At 42.9% G+C, this 20,466-nt stretch overlaps 1 protein-coding gene across 1 annotated transcript in view; it reads left to right on the top strand.

Annotated features, from left to right (window-relative positions):
- CTTNBP2 (cortactin binding protein 2) overlaps nucleotides 1-20,466 on the top strand; it is a 321,332-nt gene that overhangs the window by 22,786 nt on the left and 278,080 nt on the right. Inside the window, 1 exon segment of the mRNA XM_030216832.1 lies at nucleotides 14,272-14,379. Within this exon segment, the coding sequence (XP_030072692.1) occupies nucleotides 14,272-14,379 (108 nt within the window).

The raw sequence follows: 20,466 nt of genomic DNA on the forward strand, positions 1-20,466 counted from the left end.
ACTACATGCTTCCCATACAATTTGTTGAAACTGTTCTGCTTGAATCTTGTTGTTCTGCATTCCCCTCAACTTATTACCTTAGGGGCAAGAAGGAGATAGGAACTACAAGCAAGGAACAAAGTGATGTTGGATCACCAGCCAGAAAACAATCTCTAGCAGCCCAAAATGTTTGATGGAAGTCAGCATGGCTGAAATGGTTGTAAGGCCTTGAGAGAGACTATGCAGTGGGTAACTGCAATTGCTGAAGATGAAGAGAAAGATAACAGACCTTCCTTAGGCACCTGACACTTTGAGATTGAGCACACTGAAGATAGCCACCCTATGGAGATCACTGAATATGAGTGCATCAACCTTTACCACATGGAGGAAGGCTGCCCAAGGGAATAAGGACCCAATGAACCTTGAATGGGAAGGACCAGAAGCTACCACCAGTATGGGAAGGGCACTTGCCAAGAGAGGCTAAAGCCTATAACTATTTCTGCGGCTGTATTTGCCATCTTATTTTCCCATAAACCTCAACTTTCCTGTTACACCCCCCATATAATCACAGACAGTAGATATTCCTCTATTTACAATTGCCCTGTCATCTATCCCACACTTCCATGAGCAATAGTGACCGAATTTTCCAGGAGTGAGGGAAAACAATACACTAGCAAGGATGCAGCTAGATTCATTTAAGTATTTATATACCACTTAGACCTAAGCAGTTTACAGTCTCACTTTACAGGGAAAACATCTGCCAACCCAATCGGTTTGAAGACGCAAGATCTAAGATGTTCACATACTGGAACTCTCTTACCCCAGAGCTATGGAGTGAATTGAATTGCAACAGATTCAAGAGTCCATTAAAGAGTTATCTGTCCCTCCATGTCTATGGTGAATCAAATCCTTCGTAAACAAAACAAATGCAGCATGATGGCAGTACGGACTATGACCCTGAGGCAGATTTCAAAACACTAGCCATGTTGGTTAGTTGGTCCGATGGATTGAAATTGGATAAGCTTAAAATGCTACTAAAAGCTAAGTACATCTCAGTTGAAGCTCTTTATTTCTTTTGCCCTTGGGAAACCATATTTGATTCATTATAAAATTTATGGGAGACGGATGATGAAACAAGTTCCGGTGAAATGCAGTTTGGTTCACCTTGAAATATCCACTTCAGATGGTTCCCTATTACATTAATTTATTATATGGAGCTTTGAAGTTTGTTTGATGCTGGCATTGAGTTCTTGACACATATTTATGTACATTTTTTTATGTGTCATCAATAGTGTGCACTCTTCTGAAAGAGTAGAATTGCCCTTAAAGGAAGCAGTTCTTTAAAGGTCACCCAAATCTGAGCATCAGATTTTCTGAGCACTAAGATAGTATTCAATAACAGCAAATTTACATGCCAAAGCTGTTATAGAATACTAGTGTAAGTCGTCAACGACATGCCTAAAGTTAGGCATGACCACTTACTCTTGCTCGTGGTACTATTCCGTAAATACAGCTGTCTGCGGCGCCATTTTTAGAATCGGGGGGATAGTTCTTAGCATAAATAGTTTAATTATGCATAGATAATGAACTGCTTTGCACAATTTTGTCTCACAGTTGCTTACAATTGAAATTGTGGTAAAGCTCTTAGGAGAAAATGTATGCATGGTAAAGATGTTTTTTGCAAATGAAAATTCAACTTCATGCCCTAACTGGGTCAATTACGTGCATTCTTCCATGTAATGTGTGCTAACAACAAACTAAGGAACCCTTTTAATAAGCTGTGTAAGCATCTATGTGCGCCAAAATGGAGTTACCGCCCAACTACTGCGTGGCGCTTGCGTTAATTTCATTTTTGTCGTACATCCGATACGCATGTCTGAAAAGTAATTTTTATTTTTGGGCACGCGCCAAGTGGCATTTGACATGTATAGGTCATTACTGCGTGAGACTTTACCGCTAGGTCAATGGCTGTCGGTAAGGTCGCAGACCCAAAATGGACTCGTGGCAATTGTGATTTTGCCGCATGTCCATTTTCAGCAAAAATTTTTAAAAGGCCATTTTTACAGTCACGCTGAAAAGATGCGCGTATAAAACCCGCGCCTACACTACCGCAAGCCATTTTTCAGTGCACCTAAGTAAAAGGACCCCTTAACTGCACAGCTGACTGTGGATTTTTTTTGCTGCACTTTAATACTGATCTCTTGCAGGCAAAAACTTTTTTCATAAATGCTAATTTTAAAAAAAAATTGTTTTTTTTCATGAGCACTCAAACCTACACAAGGTTTATCCACAAGAATATTGATATGAAAATACCTATTCACAGAAATGTGGAAACAACAGAAACACTAAGTACTAACTAAATACTAGATTTATTGCAAAAACTTGGAAAAAAGAAGAGAAAAAAGGCCTCAGAAATCGCAAATTCTCATACAGCACCCTGCAGACATAGACTCAATCATTGGCCCCCCCAAAACATCTCATTTCATAATGCAATACTATCATTTTAAAAAATATTTCAATATTTTTTGTAATAGTCATACATCTATAAGTGAAAAAAGCTGCAAACTTATCTCATTCTTACTGCACTTCCCTTTTGATGGGAACCCGTTTCACAACGAGGCTTCATCAGGGGCAATGCATGCTTGAAATTTTTTAAGCTGTTCTCTTCTTCATAACATTCAAAACTTTTGAGCACGCATTGCCTGTGGTAGTGTGGGCACGTAGTTTTGGCGCAAGCTGGGCCATTTTTTTTTACCACAGCTGGTGAAAAAAGGCTTTTAAAAATGGGGGCAGTAAATGGTCGTGTGCTAGAATTAAAGGTAGCGTGCAGCTGTTTACTGCCTGAGCCCTTACCGCCACTCATTGATCTAACAGTAAGGACTCACGCACTATACACGTGGTACTCATGCAGCACGTGCCAATGTGGCTGCACTGCCGATTACCACCAGGAACGCCCTCCGCTGTAAAAAATTATTTTCTACCATGGGAAACAGTGCTCACCAACTTCGAAATTACCGCCAAGAGAATGCGCTAACTGGGCTGTAGTGTCGATTTGGTCTATGCTACACACTCATTAGCCCTACTGCCACTTTGTAAAAGGGCCCCTCTGTTTCTTTACAGAATGCTAGTGCAAGTGACTGAGACTGTGAGTATATGTAGGCATGGCTACTCACGAAAGAAGCCAAACACTGTAGATAACCAAACTCTCAGTTTAAAAAATCTGACGGTGTGCAACTCAAATTCACAGAAAGGTCCTTTATTGCAAACAATACCGTTCACAGAAACCGTATAGGACTCAACTTGGCTGCTAGAGTTGAAATTTCACAGTGATAATATTTGTTGGTTCTGTATTTCCATTTGGGATAAGATTGTTACTCCTGTTTTTATAGTCCAGATTTGTTATGGAGGAGTAGCCTAGTGGTTAGTGCAGCGGACTCTGATCCTGGGGAACTGGGTTCAATTCCCACTGCAGCTCCTTGGGACTCTGGGCAAGTCAGTTAACCCTCCATTGCCCCAGGTACAAAATAAGTACCTGTATATATGTAAACCGCTTTGAATGTTGTTGCAAAATACCACAGAAAGGCGGTATATCAAGTCCCATTTCCCTTTCACTCACTCCTGATGCAGGCAAGATTGCCAAAACACGTCCTGTATAGTTTCTGTGAACAGTATTGTTTTCAGTACAGCACCTTTCTGTGAATTTGAGGTGCACACTCTCTTGGATTTTTTCAAACTGGTTATCTCCACTGTTTGGCTTCTTTTGTATTTTTGTGGGGATTGGTTCTTTCTTTCTTTCTCCTTTTTTCCTGTGGCATGAGCACTTACACCAGCCCAATAGTTCATGCTTAGATGTACTAAGTAAAATTGAACTGCCGGTACTTGAATTGTGCTCATTTCTCCTAAATAATTATGATTATAATTTCCAACATCAGTCAAATGGGAAACCCCATCATACACTCTATGGCTGATAATTTACATAGCCATTGTAATTGAACATCATGTGATCTCAAACTCAAAGCTTTGAAATTGATAAATGCAGTCTTTCTTGAAGTACAAGGAAGTGAAAAGTCCTTATTTCAAATGCGATATATACCAAAAATTGCAAAAGAAATATATATTGATTTCTATCGTTAAATACCTGGGTTAGTATAGTTCCAAGCTGTCTGTCGCTTCAAAATCACCAACTAGTCCCTTCATGTTTCCGTGGTCAACATAATCTCCCGGACATGGCCTGTGTTTTGAATATATTTTGCTTCAGGGGGAATACTTTGGTGAAAATGTCTCTGGATTCTTGGCATCCATCGAGTGCCTCTGAAATGAAAAAATAAATAAAGCATTCTAGGTTAAATACCATAACCTCCAGTTGGAAGCTGTTTTATCACTGATGGTGTAACCAATCAACTGGCTCCTCATAGAGACTGTATTCAAAATTAATTAAACTCGACCATTCCATTTCTCTATTTAAACCCCCTGAGTGAACTGGCTTGTAAATTCAAAGTTGGTCTCGATAGTTTACGTGATTTGCAAAATTACCACCGTGATAGTTCTGTATACCGAGGGCCAATCTTACATGGAAATTATAATCGATTTTCCTTAATGCATCTGTAACACACTGACTATTTTGAGTTTTTTTTATATAGTGGTTGTTTCGTGTCTAGATGTATACATGAACTTGTATATGTTCTATATTTCCATATGTACATGTGTGCTTCATCCACGTTCCACCCAAACTCAATATGCATGTCCACTGGTCATCAAAGCATTGCACATACTTTCCCGTTATTTGATATTCTGTAAGAAGTTGTTGATGCATAAATGACCTAAAACCATGTGGCTCCTTTTAGACTTTATCCCATCATGTGCCCTCAAGGGGGTGGTGGTGGAGAGATTCTATTTAGAAAACAGAAAACCAGTAAGAGTCACTGTTAAATTTAGGGCAAAAGAAGTATCAAAAGCCTATAATTAAGGCTACTTGCACAGTTTTGAGCATTTGTTGTTTGAGGACTGAATTTCCTCTAACGTTAGGATATGGGGATACATCCACAAGGGAAAAAAAAAACCCTTCGCAAATGAATACTGTTGCATGGATCACCGAAAGTATGCAGCTTAAGAACTGGGCAAAATTCCTTCCAGCGCTTTTTGTACAAGCGTTTGCTTACTTGATTTTTGGGGAGGTATTACTTCCTTCCAGAAGCTGTAGAAAATGAATTCCCTGGCTACAAAGATACACTATTTTGAGTATTGTGCAAGCAAACATATTTATCTCTAACCCTATCACTTTAATTTTGTACAAACCTAAATCTGACCTTTCAGGTGGGGGTCCCTTATTTTTTTAAACTTGTAACATCCAATGATTGTAAACAGTATTTGTTTGAAATCAAAAATCCCTGATCAGCATTTTCTTATTCCTTCCACTCTTCCCTCCCCCCCCCAACCTCCCACATTATTTCCGGCCATTCTTTTGTTATGATTAGAAGAGGGTGTACAATGTGGAATACTAAGGAGTGAATTCTATGGGTTGTGAAAGCAACTGGGTGCAATAAAGTTTCAGGGCAATCCGACATTTTTCTAATTAACACATATTTATGAAGAATCCCCCGTTTCTTTCTTATTTTTAATTAAGATTTTAAATGAAAACGTACACCAAGCACTTGTCAAGCAAACAATCTCGTCCACATCAAGAGAGAAAGGGAAGACATTAAACAAATATACATATAAGAAATCAAGACCTAAGTCAACAACCTGGTTACTTTTAAGGTGTTCGAATATAAACCCCTCCTAAGATAACATCACTTCTTTTCCCTTTCTAATAACAGTCTTTCCAGCTGATCTGGTTGAAAGGAAACATAATTAACTTTAGCATCTGAAAAAGTAATCAGACATTTAGAAGGGGAAAAAAAAGTAGCACCAAGAGCTAAAACTCACACTTTCAATACCAAAAATTCCTTATGTCTAGCCTGTCTAGCTCTTGACACATCAAGAAAAACTTGAACTTTCCCACCACAAAAAATGAAATCATGCTTTCAAAGTAATTTTTCTAAACATTAATCTGAAGAGAAGGAAACGAGGAGGGCAGAACAAAATGAAATATTATCCTGAGTAGTTTCTGAAAAAGCTGTTAGATTCGCCATCTCATCCTCTTTTACAAAAAATCTTCTTAGGCATATCAATATATATAAAAGGCGAGTGTCTTACTCACTCGCAAATGTGCAGTAGAGACCTTCTCTGCCCCGCCCCCGCGTCAATACGTGATGACGGGGGGGCGGAACAGATAGGGTCTGTACTGCGCATTTCTGAGGGAGGGACACCGCCGTCTAACGCTCCCCCCACCCGAGTCGCCGCCGCCACCCACCTTCTACCCGGTCGGGCCCTCGCTCCACTATTGAAATAGCGAGGGTCCGGGAACGCAGCACTGAGCTCTGCTCAGCTGCCGACATCGCCCTTCCTTCTTCTCTGCCTCTGTCCCGCCCTCGATGACGTTACGTCACACGAGGGCGGGACAGGCAGAGAAGAAGAACGAAGGCCGACATCGGCAGTTCAGCAGAGCTCAGTGCTGCATTCCCGGACCCTCGCTGTTTTAATAGCGGAGCGAGGGCCCGGCCGGGTGGAAGGTGGGTGGTGACGGCTCGGGGGGTCAGCGGCGAACTCGGCGGCGGGGGCGGGCCTTTCAACCCCCCCCTTCCTATAATAGCCCGTTTTTACGGGCTCAAAGGCTAGTAGAACTAGATACTATATATCATGCCTTACAAAATCAGCACTGGAAAAAAAAATATGCCTAGGCATAATCTATAAAGTATGCCTAAATTTCAGTTCAGTTTATAGAATACGCCGAGCACCCATCTGCATGACTAAATTTAGTTATGGACAGTTATGCCAAGTAAAACTTGGTGACACCTAAATTAGGTGCAGACTGGATGTATTCTAACACACCAGGGGCGTAGCCAGACTTCGGCGGGAGGGGGTTCCAGAGCCTGAGGTGAGGGGGCACATTTTAGCCCCTCGCCGGCGCCGCCGACCCCCCTGTGACTTTTGACCCCTCCCCATCCCTTTCGACCCCCCCTCTCGCCACCGCCAATCCTCCCCCACCAGCGCCGGTCTCCGAGTCCGGTGCATTCACTGATCTGGATTCTGTTTCTGTGAGTCCTGACGTCCTGCATGTAAAGTTTCACGTAAAGGAACATCAGGGTGCACAGGACAGGAGGAACAAGAAGAGCAGGGCAGGAACATAGCTGTGCCAGAGACGACGCTGAAGAAGGTGTCAGCGGGGGTTGGGGACCCCCACCAGCCAAACCAGGGGCCCGGACATAATTTGTGGGGGCCCAGTCCCCCGTGGTCCCCCATAGTTACGCCCCTGCTTTATAGAATAAGCCTAAATTTACATGTGGTTTCTAGAATATGCCGAGCGCCTGTCTGCACAGCTACATTTAGTCGTGGGCAGTTATGTCAAGTACAGCTTGATGTAAATGCTGATGCCTGAATTACATGCGGACTCAGTGTATTCTATCACAATATGCATAGATTTTAGAAACACCCATGACCTGCCCATTCCATACCCATTGCCACACCCCGTTTTCAACTATGCAACTTAGAATTTACATGCATCGTATTATAGAATACGCTTAGACAGTTCTGCGTGTAAATTAGTGTCAATTGCTTGTTAAGTGACAATTATTGGCACTGCTTGGCTTGCTAACTAATTAAGTTGCATGTGCAAATTCAGAATACGACTGGTCCTATATAAATTAATCGTCTATTTGCCACACTAGCGTTTATGTATGCAAGTGTGCACATTCGTTCATAAATGCTAGCATTCTGGACAGTTACATCTGTAAGGTTCCCATAAATGTGAGCACCTAAGTTATAGAATTGTCCCTTATTCCTCAGATTCTATATAGCATGCCTAGCGTTCCGCTCCAAAATCCAAGCGCATTCTGTAACAACGCATGTAACTTAATTGGCTTAACAAGCCAATCAGCGTTGTCAACAGCACTTAACAAGCAATAATGAGCACTAATTGGTGAAAATTAGAATTTAGGTACACAACTCCCTAAGCGTATTCTGTAACGCACTGCACCTAAATTTTAATGTACGCAGGCAAAAAGGGGTCTGGTTTGGGTGGGGTAATGGGTGTTTTGGGGGCATTCCAAAATTTATGCACGTTGTTATAAAATGTGGCCCTCTGCACCTAAATCTACACACAGGGATTTACGCCATGTTTCTGTTGATGTAAATGGAAGCGTATAGTTTTAGGCACTAGAATATCAACTAAGTGTATTCCATTTACCATGCCTAAATATAGGCCCTGCTTATAGAATACGCGTAGGCAGAAATGTTTTCCACGTGGATTTTCTAGGCATCATATATAGAATATGGCCCTATATGGGTTACTGAAAAGATTTACTGCCCAATATTTAAAACCATTTAACTAGACAGGAACAGTTCCTGGCTGGTTAAATAGCACTTAACCAACTGTTTGGCAATACCCAGTGGGAGAGAGCCTGTTATTTCCCGCTAAATATTGCCAGTTAGCACTTAGCAGATAGCCGGTTATATCGCATGATATAACCGGCTATACATTAATATTCAGCGCATCGCCAGCTAAGTTCGTCGGCCAAATTATGCCGCCAAAATAGCTGGAATGTCTTTGGCCGGTTTAAACTTGACCGACCAGCATTGAATATCGACTTGGCCGGTTAAATTTAAACTGGACAAAAAAACACCTGGATATTCAATGCCGGCATTGAATATCTGGGCTCAGTGCCGACCACGGGAGGCAGTCTGGCTACTTCCCACAGTCTGAATATCAGGCTCTTAGAATTTTAAAAATACTTAGGAGCTATATTTTAGGCCTGGCAATGAGCTGGGGTCTGTTCTATGAGGAGAAAGCCAATTAACTTTCACTGTTCTATACCATCTGTAAAAATGCAGTAAGAATTGCTTAATCCTGACCAGATGGCACCTAATTCTACGGACACAGTTTTGGTCCCATCAGCACTTTTTCCAGTGTGCAGTTTTACATCTCTTCTCAGCAAGCTTTATCCTAAACAAAAAGTTTCACTATGGGGTCCTTTTACAAAGGCACGTAAGGGCCTACGCCAGGGGCGTATCTGTACTTCGCCGTTAGGGGAGTCCAGAGTCGAGGTGAGGAGGCACATTTTAGTCCCCCCCCCCCGGCGCTGCCGACGACCCCCCGCCGCAATTGCCACCGCCGCCCGCCATTGCCGACACCCCCGCCGCCGCCAGAACCACCTCCAACAATTGTGGCCCGCCGGCCGACGACCCCCTGCTTGCCATCGCCGTGACGTCGCCTACCTTTGCTGGTGGGGGACCCCAACCCCCGCCAGCCAAAGTCTTCTTGCTTCGTTTGGTTTCCGAGTCTGTCTGACGTCCTGCACATACAACATGCAGGACGTCAGACTCACAGAAACAGAACGAAGCCCTGCAGATTGCAAAGCTTTGTTCTGTTTCTGTAAGTCTGACGTCCTGCACGTTGTGTACGTGCAGGACGTCAGACAGACTCAGAAACCAAATGAAGCAAGAAGACTTCGGCAGGTTCACGGCAGGAGGGGGGGGGGTTGAGAGGGTCGTTGGCATGGGGGTCCAGGGCCAAATCTACGGGGACCCTGGCCCCCGTGGCCCCATAGCAGCTACGCCCCTGGCCTATGCATGTCCAGCATGCGCCAAATCAGCATTACTGCCCAGATACCGTGTGCCCCGTGCGGTAATTCTGAATTTGGCGTGTGCCGAAAACATGCTGTAGATAATGTTGTCTATTTTGTATTATGTGGTGCTTGGCCGATGGTAAATGGCCGTGGATGCACGCTGCATGCCTACCGCCCGGGTACCACACGAGACATTACCGTTATTGGATGGTGGTAAGGTCTCAGGCCGAAAATGGACACGTGCTGGTTTTTATTTTGCCGCACATCCATTTTCCAGCCCCTTAAAAAAGGCCCTTTTTCCAGGACTTGGCAAAAACTGGCCTGGCGCGCACCTAAAAGATGCACTTGCACTGCCGCAGACCACTTTTTGCCGCGGCTTAGTAAAAGGGCCCCCTTATGCAAAGTTTAATTAGAGACAAACAAAAGTGTCTTCGTCTTCTGGTACTCGTTTTAACAAAACATGAATGTATTAATCAGAGATTCTATAATTCGTTAAGGAGTTACCAGGAATAAAATGTGCTTCTTTCCTAGCAAGTGCATATCCTGGTGCATTTTTCTCCATCTTTTCTTCCTCCTGCATTCTTTCCCTATCCATATTTCATCGTCTTAATGCACTAGGAGGCTCTTTTACTAAGCTGCATTAGTTGCTAATGCATACCTAGTGCAGCAAAAATGGCCTAATGTGAGATGCATTAAAGTGTTCCATGTTAGCTTTTTTTTTTTTTTTTTGTTACATTTGTACCCTGCGCTTTCCCACTCATGGCAGGCTCAATGCGGCTTACATGGGGCAATGGAGGGTTAAGTGACTTGCCCAGAGTCACAAGGAGTTGTCTGTGCCTGAAGTGGGAATTGACCTCAGTTCCTCAGGACCAAAGTCCACCACCCTAACCACTATGCCACTCCTCCACTTTGCCATCTTTGCATGCAAACTGCACAGTAATTCATGTAAAAATTTTTTTTGAGGGATGTGTCAGGGTGGAGATGGGCATCGGTGGATCAGGGGTGTTCACTAATGATGCACGCAGTATTATAGAGTTTAGGGGCAAGTGGGCATGGCTGTGCTAATCATTTAGTGTGCCTACATTTCTGCATGCTAACTGATTAGTGCAGGATTACAATGTGAGTCCTTACCGCCTAGAGAGTTGCATAGGAATGGGAATTGTGGGAATCCCTCAGAACCCATGGGATTCCTTCAGGTATGGAAGAAGTTCCACATGATTCCTGCAGGGAGGGTAGAAGTTACCTTAGGAGAGTCCCACTGGAAATCTATGGTGACTCCAGAATGAGGCTTGGAGGAATGCGCTAAAAGAGGCAATTTTGGAGCACCAGAATGAGGCTTGGAACGTATGGAGAGAGGCACCAAAATGAGGCTTGAAATGCCTAGAAAGACAGCTGAAACACCAGACTGAGGCATGGAAAACTCATTGGTTGAATATTGAATACCATCCAAAAAACCACAGGAGGCTGTAGGGGATGGGAGGAAACAGTGGGCTGCAAGCAAGTAAATAGGAGCATCAATTCATGCAGGTATGGGTGGGGATGGAGGAGATTAATTGTGGATATGAATGGGGATGGAGTGGATCTTAGCGGGTAAGGGTGGGTATAGGTTAGATCCACTGAGGATAGGTGGGGATGGGTTAAATTTCTGTCCCCATAAACTCTCTATTACCGCCTATGAAATTGGTGGTTGTAAGTGCTCAAGTGATAATTGTTTTTAATGGCCATTAATTGAAAAAAATAGAAAATCGCCCATTTTATTGCTGTAGTAAAAATGGCCTTAGCATGCAGGAGAAACCCATGTAGGGGCATGCTAAGGTCAGTTTCTACCACAGCTTAGTAAATTTGTTGCCAGAGAATGTGGTAAAAGCAGTTAGCTTAGCGGGGTTTGAAAAAGGTTTGGATAACTTCCTAAAAGAAAAGTTCATAAGCCATTATTAAAATGACTTGGGGAAATTCCACTGCTTATTTCTAGAATGAGCAGCATAAAATGTATTGAACAGTTTTGGAATGTTGTCATGCACTTGTGACCTTGATTGGCCACTGTTAGAAACAGAATGCTGGGCTTGATGGAGCTTCGGTCTGTCCCAGTATGGCAGTACGTGTGTGCTTATATAGCCACCTAGGCTATTGGCGGCATATACATTTTTTGTAAATAAATAAAATACAGATATCACTTTGCTTTTGCATTAGCCTCCCTTCTTAACATTGTTGAGAACAACTCTGGAGAGCTAGCCAAAGAAAAGATATATTGAATTAGACCAACAAAAAGTATCACCTTCAGCTCGCTGGTTTGACCTTTGTTTCTTGAGAAAGTTAAAATAAACCTTCATGCTGTTTAGTAGTTCCGCAGCTGATAATTAAATTAATTGAATGGTTTCTTTAACTGTGGCCAGTGCTCACTTTGTTCTTTTTCTACATGGGCTGATAGTTTTAATAATGGAGGCACCACATTTGCTGTGATGAGCACCATCGGTTGTCTTGGTAACTGTGTAATTCATATAATTACGTTCCACTATAAACCTGTTTTTTTTTAAATTTAGGATGCACAGTAAGGAAATATGAAGATAGCATTAGGGAGAACATGAGCACAATTAAAAAGAGAGCTAGAGAAATCCAGCTGTGAAATCACATTTCTTGTGGTGATGGAAGTGCTTTGGGTTTTATTGAAACAGAAAATTCATCCTAGCACCAGAGGAGGCGATCAGTTGAAGAGAATATAAGAATAGCCATACTGGGTCAGACCAATGGTCCATCTAGCCCAGTATCCTGCTTCTAGCAGTGGCCAATCCAGGTCACAACTACTTGGCAGAAACCCAATTAGTAGCACCATTCAATGCTACCAATCCCAGGGCAAGTAGTGGCTTCCTTCATGTTCATCTCAATAACAGACTATGGAGTTTTCCTCCGGAAACTTGTCAAATCCTTTTGTAAACCCAGATACACTAACCACTGTTACCACATCCTCTGGCAACAAGGGTCTGAATTCTCAAATGGAATTTTGGCTTCCTGCTTTGAAAGTTCCTTTTACTCATTAATTCATGAAAATACCTAAAATATATCAGGAATTTAATTATTTAATATTTAGACTTAAGGGTCAGTCTAATATTATTAATTAGATAATTGGGTCTCATTCAGTGTTATATGTTTGGAAAGTCTTAATTTTAATTATAGGAGCAGGACATTTAAACTCATTTTTTGTTTTATAACTCAATTCCCTGAAAGAGTGCAATTTTTGACTCAAAATAACTTGTTTCAGTGAGTTGGTTCTTTGGCACAGCTGTTTTATTTGTACACGTGATAAATGCAAAGTTGAATGAAAGCACTGGTGTTTTTTTCAGTGTTTGTGGCTGTGAAATTTGTGGGTAGCGGGGAACCTCGGTAGGAATGTGAGCTGACTACCAAGGAGATAGAGCAGCTGACAAGAAGCTTCTGGAAGGCTTGGGCTGTCCTTTAACAGGAGACTAAGGGGGGGAAATTATTAAGCACCAACCCAACATAAATGCCTACACTCTCTGCAACACAGCAAAACCAAAGCTCGTAATGGATACTATATAACCTCACCTCTCTTTGATCCCCATTGTGCCTGAACCTTAATTGACCACAACATCACCATGAATTTGTTTCTCTACCGGACTTGGCAAACGCCTTTACGGTACTATGTAAGCCACATTGAGCCTGCAAATAGATGGGAAAATGTGGGATACAAATGTAACAAATAAATAAGCTCCATTAGGGATTTAAGTCACATTATTTGCCCCTTAACACATCTTAAAGGGCCCTAATGCAGCTTGATTTAACTTGCCATGTTTTAAACTGCTGTGGGTTACATACTAATGAGATTCAAAACATGTAAATGCATTTTTTGTATCTCATTACTATGTAAATATCATAACCCAACTTGCGGTGCTATACTGCAAGTCACGTTAGGGCCCATAATTGATGGTACAATAACCTTGGCTTAAGCCCCACCCTCCAATGGCTCCAGTCAACCCCTGGCCCCAGACCCCTTACCCCCCACAAGGCTCAAGCCATGCCCACTTTTCATCCTCCAACAAGCCCAAGACCCTACCTCCCACCCCAAAACAGCCTATCATATCAATCATTTATGATGGTCAAGGGGGTCTTTGGGCAGAAGCGATGTCTAGTCTCTCCTGCCCAATCCGGCACCATCCTTTAAATAGTGCAACTACTGCTAGGGGTCATGTGAGGGGGCTTGAACTTTTTGGGGGGTGGATGGGCCCTGAGCCTTGTAGTAGGGGTGGGAGAGTGGGGGTCTGGAGCCAGAAGTGGCAACAAGCCTTTGGAATGGTAGGGATTACGTCAGGGGCGCAACTGGAGCCTTTTGGGGGTTGGGAAGCTGGAGGAAGGGCCTGCTTTGCTGGTCTGGGATCATTGGGCTGCTAGAACAATGGTGCCTGCGAAGTGGCTCGCAAGCAGCATTATTCTTTTACCATGGGATGCAGCAACCTGCGGGACTGAGATACTGCAGGTTGCTTGAATCTCATGGCAAATCATGGCACCCTATGTTGTATGGGGTTAGTCCTGTTAAATCATATGTAGGGCAAAATTAAATTGTATGTTTGCAAATATCGTAACTCATGAAACTCACCAATTCACATTAACTTCACAGAAAAAGGAATTCGATGTGGATACCCTTAGTAAGCCAGAACTACGGTTCCTGCTAAGCATAATGGAAGGCGAGCTGGAAGCCAGAGATCTTGTGATAGAAGCATTAAGGGTGAGTTTATGATATCTTTGATTTTTCTATTCTCTTAAACTTCTTTGGCAGGTTCTTGGTCCAAGTGGTACCATGTCTGAGTTTGCTTGCCCAATGTTTCAGCCATCTTGCTGTGGCTTTCTTCAGGGTGATGCCTGAAGAAAGACATAGCAAAATGGCTGACAGTCAAACAAACAAACAGAGATGTGGCACCATCCAGAGAACTGCAAGAATCATCTCATAGTTTTGTTATCTCTCTGAGTACATAGTACAGTAGAACACTTTTTCCATCTGGAGTTCCATTATCTTGAACCTCGTGAAATCCAGAAAATGTCCTCTTGTGTCCAGGTCTCCCTGGAAGCCCATTGAGCAATAGGGAGGTGGAAGGTATCTGTCACCTGCTGCTTTCCCCAACTTCACCCTGCTCATCCCTTCTCTAACTCTCATCTTCTGCTGCCAGGGCCTCTCTCTCCCTTCATGGTTCACAGTCTCAAAGCAGCAATTTGAACTGTGTGGTGCACCTTGAACTGTGTGAGAAGGAGAGGTGCCGGCAACATATGGAATGGTTTAGTGAAAACCGATCTATGGGAGTGGGGGAGCTGGAGGGAGGGAAGAGGATGGTAAAGGATGGAAAGGTGGAGGTGAAGAGAGGAACTTCCATGTATGTGGTAATACCTGTGGTTTGAAAGGAGCTTGGACTTAACTCTTTTGCATAGGAGGTGCTCAACTGTATATCCTTGGTGACAAAATGACTTCTGGTCTTTCTGGCATCAATATTCAGCAGCACTTCTCCGGGTCGTGGCTCCTACCTGAATAAGTGCTGCTCATCGGGGCAGTGCCAACCACTAATTATCAGCAGCATTATCCAGATAATGCTACTGAGAATTACTATGAACCACCCTGATGCTATCCAGGGTAGTGCCGGGGCAGTCTGGGGGCAGAGATAAGGCAGAGCTGGGGTTACCCGATTAGTGACGATATTCAGTCTGTTAACTGGGTAAATTATCCAAATAAATTAGCACAGCAAAAGTGCTGGCTGACTTTACCTGGGTACTGATCCGAGTACCAATCTGAACATTTCCGGTACCCAGATAAGGGCTGGTGGTTGCTCTATACCCAGATATTCAGTGCCAGAGAATTTCCAGGCATAAAAAACCCACGATGGTGTTTAAAAAAGAAAACACTGACCGCTAAGGGCTGAGGCCTTGATGCTCAAAAGTAAACGCAGGTGCTAGAGGCCATTAGCGCCAGACTATCACCCGCATTTACCTGCGCAGCATGTTCAGAGACCCAGAGCCCAGGAACGAACAAGCATGCAGAGGAACAGTGCAAGTAACTTGCTAATGGAGTGGAGTGGAGTAGTGACCTAGTGGTTAGAGCACTGGTCTTGCAATCCAGAGGTGGCCTGTTCAAATCCTGCTGCTGCTCCTTCTGATCTTGGGCAAGTCACTTAACCCTCCATTGCCTCAGGTACAAACTTAGATTGTGAGCCCTCCTGGGACAGAGAAATATCCAGAGTACCTGAATGTAACTCACTTTGAGCTACTACTGAAAAAGGTGTGAGCAAAATCTAAATAAATATTTGAGATTCTACATGGAATGTTGGTACTATTTGAGATTCTACATGGAATGTTGCTACTAGTTGAGATTCTACATGGAATGAATGTTGCTATTCCACTAGCAACATTCCATGTAAAAGCCTGCCCTTGCAGATCAGCAATGCGACTGCGCAGGCTTCTGTTTCTGTGAGTCTGACGTCCTGCCATCAGACTCACAGAAGCAGAAGCCTGCGCGGCCACATTGGTGATCTGCAAGGGCAGGCTTCTACATGGAATGTTGCTAGTGGAGGAGTAGCCTAGCGGTTAGAGCACCGGTCTTGCAATCCAGAGGTGGCCGGTTCAAATCCCACCGCTGCTCCTTGTGATCTTGGGCAAGTCACCTAACCTTCCATTGCCTCAGGTACAAACTTAGATTGTGAGCCCTCTTGGGACAGAGAAATATTCAGAGTACTTGAATATAACTCACGTTGAGCTACTACTGAAAAAGATGTGAGCAAAATCTAAATAAATAAATAATGTAGTCAAGCTCTTGTAAATAAGATCATTTTACATTCCTCTCCAATGCTCAGAAAAAGAACTCCCAAACAAAGCTGGCATGCTGCTGCAAAAAATAATGCCAGGTTGGAGCGGGCGTTAGGGTGTTGGAAAAGAGGATTTCTCGTGATTCTTTCTTCAAAATCTGCTGGTTTTGATTGCTTTGGAGGCAGACAGAAGCCCGTGTGAGCCCTTAAGTGCTGGTCATGAGAAATGAATATGTGTGAGTCACAGCACACCCACACACTGGCGTCGGTTTCCTGCATTCAAACATAAGCGTCCAAGTTAAAAAAAAACCAAACATTAAACACTTATATTTAGGCTGCAGAAAACAGACGTCAGTGTATGGTTCCGCCTTCGGGTTTTTGCCAGGTGCATGTGCACAGGAGCCGAGCTTACCGCGGAACTTCTGTGCACATACGCCAAGCAGAATCCTCCTGCCGTATTCCCTAATGGTCAATCCTATGACGCGCGTATATTTGTATCTCATTAGCGTTGAGCATTAGGGAGTTGTTCTGCGCTGTTCCGGCAGTTTACGATGCTGTTCAGAACAGCGCCAGAGTTTTGAGCGTCTGCCTGTAAATGTTGGGGGGACCTGAATATGCTTTTGTATTTCCAGATCAATTAATAATATTTGAAGAATACATAACTGTTCTTGGATACTGTTTAGCTATTCATTTCAAAGCTACTTAATTTATTTTAAAAGTTTATATCCCATACTATCATTGCAATGCATAATTGTATTTAAAGTGAGAAAATGAAAATGCTGTTTTTTTTAAGTCAAACATCAAGATGGGAGAGTTAGAATATATTGCACTACATGAAAAATTAGATATAATAGGCATCTCTGAGACCTGGTGGAAGGAGGATAACCAGTGGGACACTGTCATACCGGGGTACAAATTATATCGTAGTGATAGGGTGGATCGAATTGGCGGAGGGGTAGCAATGTATATTAACGAGAGCCTTGAATCAAATAGATTGAAAATTCTGCAGGAAACAAAATGCTTCTTGGAATCACTGTGGATTGAAATTCCATGTGTAAAGGGGAAAAGGATAATGATAGGAGTGTACTACCATCCGCCTGGCCAGGATGAACAGATGGATGCAGAAATGTTAAAGGAAATTAGGGACACAAACAAACTGGGCCACATGATATTGATTGGGTAAATGTAACATCGGGGCACACTAGGGAGGTAAAATTCCTTGTTGAAATCAAAGCACAGCTTTATGGAGCAGCTGGTACATGAGCTGACGAGATAAGGAAAAATTCTAGACCTAGTACTTAGTGGAGCACATGATCTGGTGCGGGAGGTATTGGTGCTGGGGCCACTTGATAACAGTGATCATAATATGATCGGATTTGATATTAGCTTTTATTATTATTATTAGCATTTGTATAGCGCTACCAAACACATGCAGCCATGAACACCTGACACAAAGAGAGACAGTCCCTGCTCAAAAGGGCTTACAATCTAAATAACACAGACAGACAAGACAGTTACGGGTGAGAGAAGGAAGGAAGGGACAAGGGGAGGGCAATTGAGTAGTGGCTAGGAGCTAAAAGCATCAGTGAAAAGGTGGGTTTTCAGCATAGATTTGAAAACAGGTAGAGATGGAGCTAGACGTATAGGTCCAGGAAGTCTATTCCAGGCATAAGGTGCCGTGAGAGAAAAGGAATGAAGCCTAGAGTTAGCAGTGGAGGAGAAGGGGGATGACAAGAGAGATTTGTCCAGTGAGCGGAGTTCACGAGGAGGGATGTAGGGAGAGATGAGAGTGGAGAGGTAATGGGGGGCTGCAGAGTGGATGCATTTAAAGGTCAGTACGAGAAGTTTAAACTGTATGCGGAAGTGGACAGGGAGCCAGTGAAGTGACTTGAGGAGTGGGCTAGTGTGGGTATAACGGTTCTGGCGGAAAATAAGTCGTGCCGCAGAATTTTGAACAGATTGGAGAGGAGAGAGATGGCTGAGTGGAAGACCAGTGAGAAGTAAATTGCAATGAAGTAAGTAGACATAGGAAACCAAATACGTTAGCGTTTAACTTTAAAAAAGGAGCTTATGATAAAATGAGAAGAACGGTGAATAAAAAACTTAGAGGAGTGACTGCGAGGGTCAAAAATTTACATCAGGTGTGGATGCTGTTCAAAAACACCATCCTGGAAGCCCAGGCCAAATATATTCTGTGTATTAAAAAAGGAGGACGGAAGACCAAACGACAGCCTGTGTGGTTAAAAAGTGAGGTGAAGGAAGCTATTAGAGCTAAAAGAATATCCTTCAGAAAATAATAAGAAACAGCATAAGGAATGTCAAGTCAAATGCAAAGTGCTGATAAGGAAGGCTAAGAGGGACTTTGAAAAAAAGATTGCGTTGGAGGCAAAAACACATGTAAAACTTTTTTTACGCATATTAAAAGCAGGAAGCCGGCAAAAGAATCGGTTGGACCACTAGATGACTGAGGAGTAAAAGGGGCGATCAGGGAAGACAAAGCCGTAGCGGAGAGATTAAATGAATTCTTTGCTTCAGTCTTCACCGAGGAAGATTTGGGTGGGATACCGGTTCCAGAAATGGTATTCGAAGCTGACAAGTTGGAGAAACTTAATGAATTCTCTGTAAATCTGGAGGATGTAATGGGGCAGTTCTACAAACTGAAGAGTAGCAAGTCTCCTGGACCGGATGGTATTCATCCCAGAGTACTGAAAAATGAGCTTGCGAAGCTATTGTTAGTAATATGTAATTTCTCCTTAAAATCGAGCGTGTTACTGGAAGATTGGAGGGTGTCCTATGTAACGCCGATTTTTTAAAAAAGGTTCCAGAGGAGATCCAGGAAATTATAGACCGGTGAGTCTGATGTTGGTGCCGGGCAAAATGGTAGAGACTATTATTAAGAACAAAATTACAGAGCATATTCAAAAGCCTGAATTAATGAGACAAAGAGGCATATTTTCAAAGCACTTAGCCTCCCAAAGTTCCATAGAAACCTATGGAACTTAGCCTCCCAAAGTGCTTTGAAAATAAGCCTAAAAGTCAACATGGATTTAGTGAAGGGAAATCTTGCCTCACCAGTTTACAACATTTCTTCGAAGGTGTGAACAAACATGTGGATAAAGGTGAGCTGATTGATATTGTGTATCTGGATTTTCAGAAGGCGTTTGACAAAGTACCTCATGAAAGACTCCAGAGGAAATTGGAGAGTCAAGAGATAGGAGGTAGTGTTCTATTGTGGATTAAAAACTGGTTAAAAGATAGAAAACAGAGAGTAGGGTTAAATGATCAGTATTCTCAATGGAAAAGGGTAGTTAGTGGGGTTCCCCAGGGGTCTGTGCTGGGACCACTTTTTTTTAACATATTTATAAATGACCTAGAGATGGGAGTAACTAGTGAAGTAATTAAATTTGCTGATGACACAAAGTTATTCAAAGTTGTTAAAAAGCGGGAGGATTGTGAAAAATTACAAGAGGACCTTATGAGATTGGGAGACTGGGCATCTAAATGGCAGATGACGTTTAATGTGAGCAAGTGCAAAGTAATGCATGTGGGAAAGAGGAACCTGAATTATAGCTACGTCATGCAAGGTTCCACGTTAGGAGTCACGGACCAAGAAAGGGATCTAGGTGTCGTCGTTGATGATACGTTGAAACCTTCTGCTCAGTGTGCTGCTGCGGCTAAGAAAGCAAATAGAATGTTAGGTATTATTAGGAAAGGAATGGAAAACAAAAAGGAGAATGTTATAATGCCGTTGTATCGCTCCATGGTGTGACCGCACCACAAATATTGTGTTCAATTCTGGTCACTGCATCTCAAAAAAGATATAGTGGAATTAGAAAAGGTGCAGAGAAGGGCGACGAAAATGATAAAGGGGATGGGACGACTTCCCTGTGAGGATAGGCTGAAACAGCTTGGACTCTTCAGCTTGGAGAAAAGACAGCTAAGGGGAGATATTGTAGAAGTATATAAAATACTGAGTGGAGTGGAATGGGTAGACGTGAATTGCTGGTTTACTCTTTCCAAAAATACTA

The sequence above is a fragment of the Microcaecilia unicolor genome, chromosome 10, assembly GCF_901765095.1.
Source record: "Microcaecilia unicolor chromosome 10, aMicUni1.1, whole genome shotgun sequence".
Classification (NCBI taxonomy): domain Eukaryota; kingdom Metazoa; phylum Chordata; class Amphibia; order Gymnophiona; family Siphonopidae; genus Microcaecilia; species Microcaecilia unicolor.